Below are 2991 nucleotides of genomic sequence, written 5' to 3'. Positions count from 1 at the left end.
CCCAAGAGAGAGAGAGAGAGAGAGAGAGAGAGAGAGAGAGAGAGAGAGAGAGAGAGAGCAAGGAAAAGAAGTCTTTGATGATCTCAGGTAAAGAGGAACGACGCACGGAAGACTGCTGCACAGGTTCTTGAAGAATTCCCACATAGGCTGGGTCCAAATACCCAAATGTACGCAAATATTTTTAACGAAGAGTTTCAGGCCCGTATTTTTAAACTACGAAGAGCCTCTTCGTTGACGAGCGATGAAGAGCCTCTTCGTGAAATCTCTTCGTCCCGCGGTATTTTTAAAACAACGCGGAAGCGCCTCTTCGAAGAGGCGTCGCTCGGGACAGTTGGTACGCTGGAAGAGGTAAACAAGCAGACGACAGTAGGTGAAGAAGTCCAACCACACCAATAGGTACCACCAGGACTGGAACATGGAATTCCCTTCAACGTCGTGTGAAGTACCGAGGATTAGTCCTATGTCGGTAGCAGAGAGGGACTTGATAGTGGAGCTGGTTCAGGAAGAGAAAGTGCTGCATATTAGGAAAATGGACCGAAGATTAATCGCTGAAAAACAGAAAGCATGGGCCAGGGTGACTGAGAAGTACAATACGTATGGACTGGGACCAAAGAGGACAGTGGCCCAGGTAAAGACTGCATGGGAACGTCTAAAAATCAAGTAAGTTTTAGTTGTCTTGGAACCTGTTTATTGAAATTGAGTTTTTGTTTCAATGTACCTATTCAATTTAGTTTTATACCTAGGATAGTTGTAAATGAGAAGCAAGCACTCCCAGGGTATAGCCTATGGGGTAAAATTTTACAAGTTGCCAATAAGACTCAGCCAGCCATTTTTTGCACGAAAAACCATTTTGAGTTTTTCATGCAAAAATGACTAGGAAATAATCGGGCACTAAAAGAACCTTAAAATACCAATATAACTTCACCTACGGGTGTTGACTGGTTACAATTTTGCTGTATTAGCTATGGAGGGGGGGGGGTATTCTTACCTTATAAGTTGTAAATTTTCTAATTTTTTTATTTATCATTTGCGCATAGTGTTTATGGGGTTCAAAATAATGAGAATGAAGAGCTCTTTTCAAAAATGTAAGTTACAATGTCAAAGTGTGTATTGGCAACTTATAAAATAATACTGCCTAGGGGTATAGATAAGGCATGGTATTTTTTGGTGTCTGGGAGGAATCTATGAGAATTTGGTGAAAGCATAGCAGGATACTGTTCTGCAAATTAACAGTGGGAATTATTTTTTCCAGTGGTATCAATGTACCGTTTCAATTTTGGCTTAGGCTAGTTGTAAACCAGAAGCAAGCACTCCCAGGCTATAGCCTATATAGGTAAGGCATGGTATTTTTTGGTGTGTGGAATGACTATGAGAATTCGGTAAAGTATAGTAGAATATTTTGTAGTTCTAGTACCTGTACGTTATGTAGTTATATTCATTTGTTTGTACTTTTTTCTATCAGAGCCAAGCATGACCAGGCCACCAGGAGGAGAGAGTGCCTTAAAACTGGTGGTGGGCCACCACCTGCAGATGTGCCTGATGATTCACTGAAAGTCCTGGATGTGATCAGTGAGGAGACAGCCATCCCAGACTGCTTATTTGACAGTGATGCAATGCCATGTAAGTGTTGTCTATATCGTGGTGATGTTTTACCTTGGAAAGTTTCATAGAAATGTCAGATAAGATATATATTGTTAGTGTTATTTGTTAGCAACCATAATGGTGAATTCCTAATCACTTTTTACATTATACCACTACCAGGTTGCTCTGGGCTAAATTAATTTTGTTCCTGTTATGTAATTTATCACTGGAATTCCCTTTCAGAGGATGCAGTGCACTACAAAGCTGTGCAGTGGTTCAAAAACATTATGAACAGATACTATTTGGTAATACTATACTATGATGTAAAATAAATCTGTACTTAAAAATATTGTAAATAATCATTTGTGGATTAGTATGTGATGTGGAGGAAGGGGCTGACATGTTTCACTTCGTTGAATGTCTGGTTGCCTTACTTAGGCTTCAGCTTTTAAAAAAATCAGGTGCAAGGTCCTTAATTAGCCATTATTGCTTAGAGGTATGGGGGGAGTGTGTGCACCATGCTGTGCTAAAATGCCATACTAGTCCACAAGTTAAGCATTAACAGTATTTTCAAAAGTTCAAAACGATATGTCACCCTCTCAGACGCTACGTTATTTTCAGCCAGCATCAGCTCATATGGTCGACTCCATCAGAGTTAGGAAGCTTATTACTGTGAGAGGTGAGATTTAGATATAGTCAAAACATGCCACATGAACAGTTGTTGTAGTGTTTCGATATTAGCAGTATAAAATATTACTGTATGTTTTAAATAAGTCTTCATAATGTATCATTTAAATAAGTCCTCACGTGTACTCCACATATTCTCGCAATTTGACAGACTTTCAATCATCATGTTTATTAGAGAGTAATTTTGATATTCCTTTGGCAGCGTATCCAGACAGAACAATTGAAGTTGAACAAGACTCAATTGAAGTCGAACAAGACTTCTTTGAGAGAATACCTCTCAATTCTCTCCCAGATGTCTCAACCCCCAGCGTCTCTTCTAGGTGTCAACACCTGAAAACCTGCAGACACTCAAAACACCTAAACCACCCCAACTAAGGAGGCAGCAGGCTAGGAGATCCTTGCTGTCCACCGAAAGGCTGACAAGCAGAATGACGACAAAAATCAAGATAAGCTACTGAAACTTAGCATAGAATTACATGAGAAACGAATTGCAAACGAGTTGGTGACTAAAGATAGGCAGGAACGCGAACTTAAAGAGCGAGATTTAAGGCTGCAAGAAGCAGAGTTAAGGCTGCAAGAAGCAGAGGTAAGGCTGCAAGAAGCAGAGGTAAGGCTGCAAGGCGAACGTAAAGAGCGAGATTTAAGGCTGCAAGAAGCAGAGGTAAAGCTGCAAATCAGCAAAGAAAGCTCAGAAATTTTGGGCTGAAATCATGGAAAAAAAAT

General features: G+C 40.2%; 1 protein-coding gene across 1 annotated transcript; it reads left to right on the top strand.

Annotated features, from left to right (window-relative positions):
• Positions 1-207: 207 nt before the first annotated feature.
• Positions 208-1979, top strand: LOC136840540 (uncharacterized). Its single transcript, XM_067107181.1, has 2 exons — positions 208-660; positions 1463-1979. The coding sequence occupies exons 1-2, from the start codon at positions 416-418 to the stop codon at positions 1668-1670; spliced, it is 453 nt and encodes a 150-aa protein (XP_066963282.1). The 5' UTR covers positions 208-415; the 3' UTR covers positions 1671-1979.
• The last annotated feature ends 1012 nt before the right edge of the window (positions 1980-2991 follow it).

This window comes from Macrobrachium rosenbergii, chromosome 7 (genome assembly GCF_040412425.1).
Source record: "Macrobrachium rosenbergii isolate ZJJX-2024 chromosome 7, ASM4041242v1, whole genome shotgun sequence".
NCBI classification, from domain to species: Eukaryota; Metazoa; Arthropoda; class Malacostraca; order Decapoda; family Palaemonidae; genus Macrobrachium; species Macrobrachium rosenbergii.
This window is presented reverse-complemented; position numbering and strand designations above follow the sequence as displayed.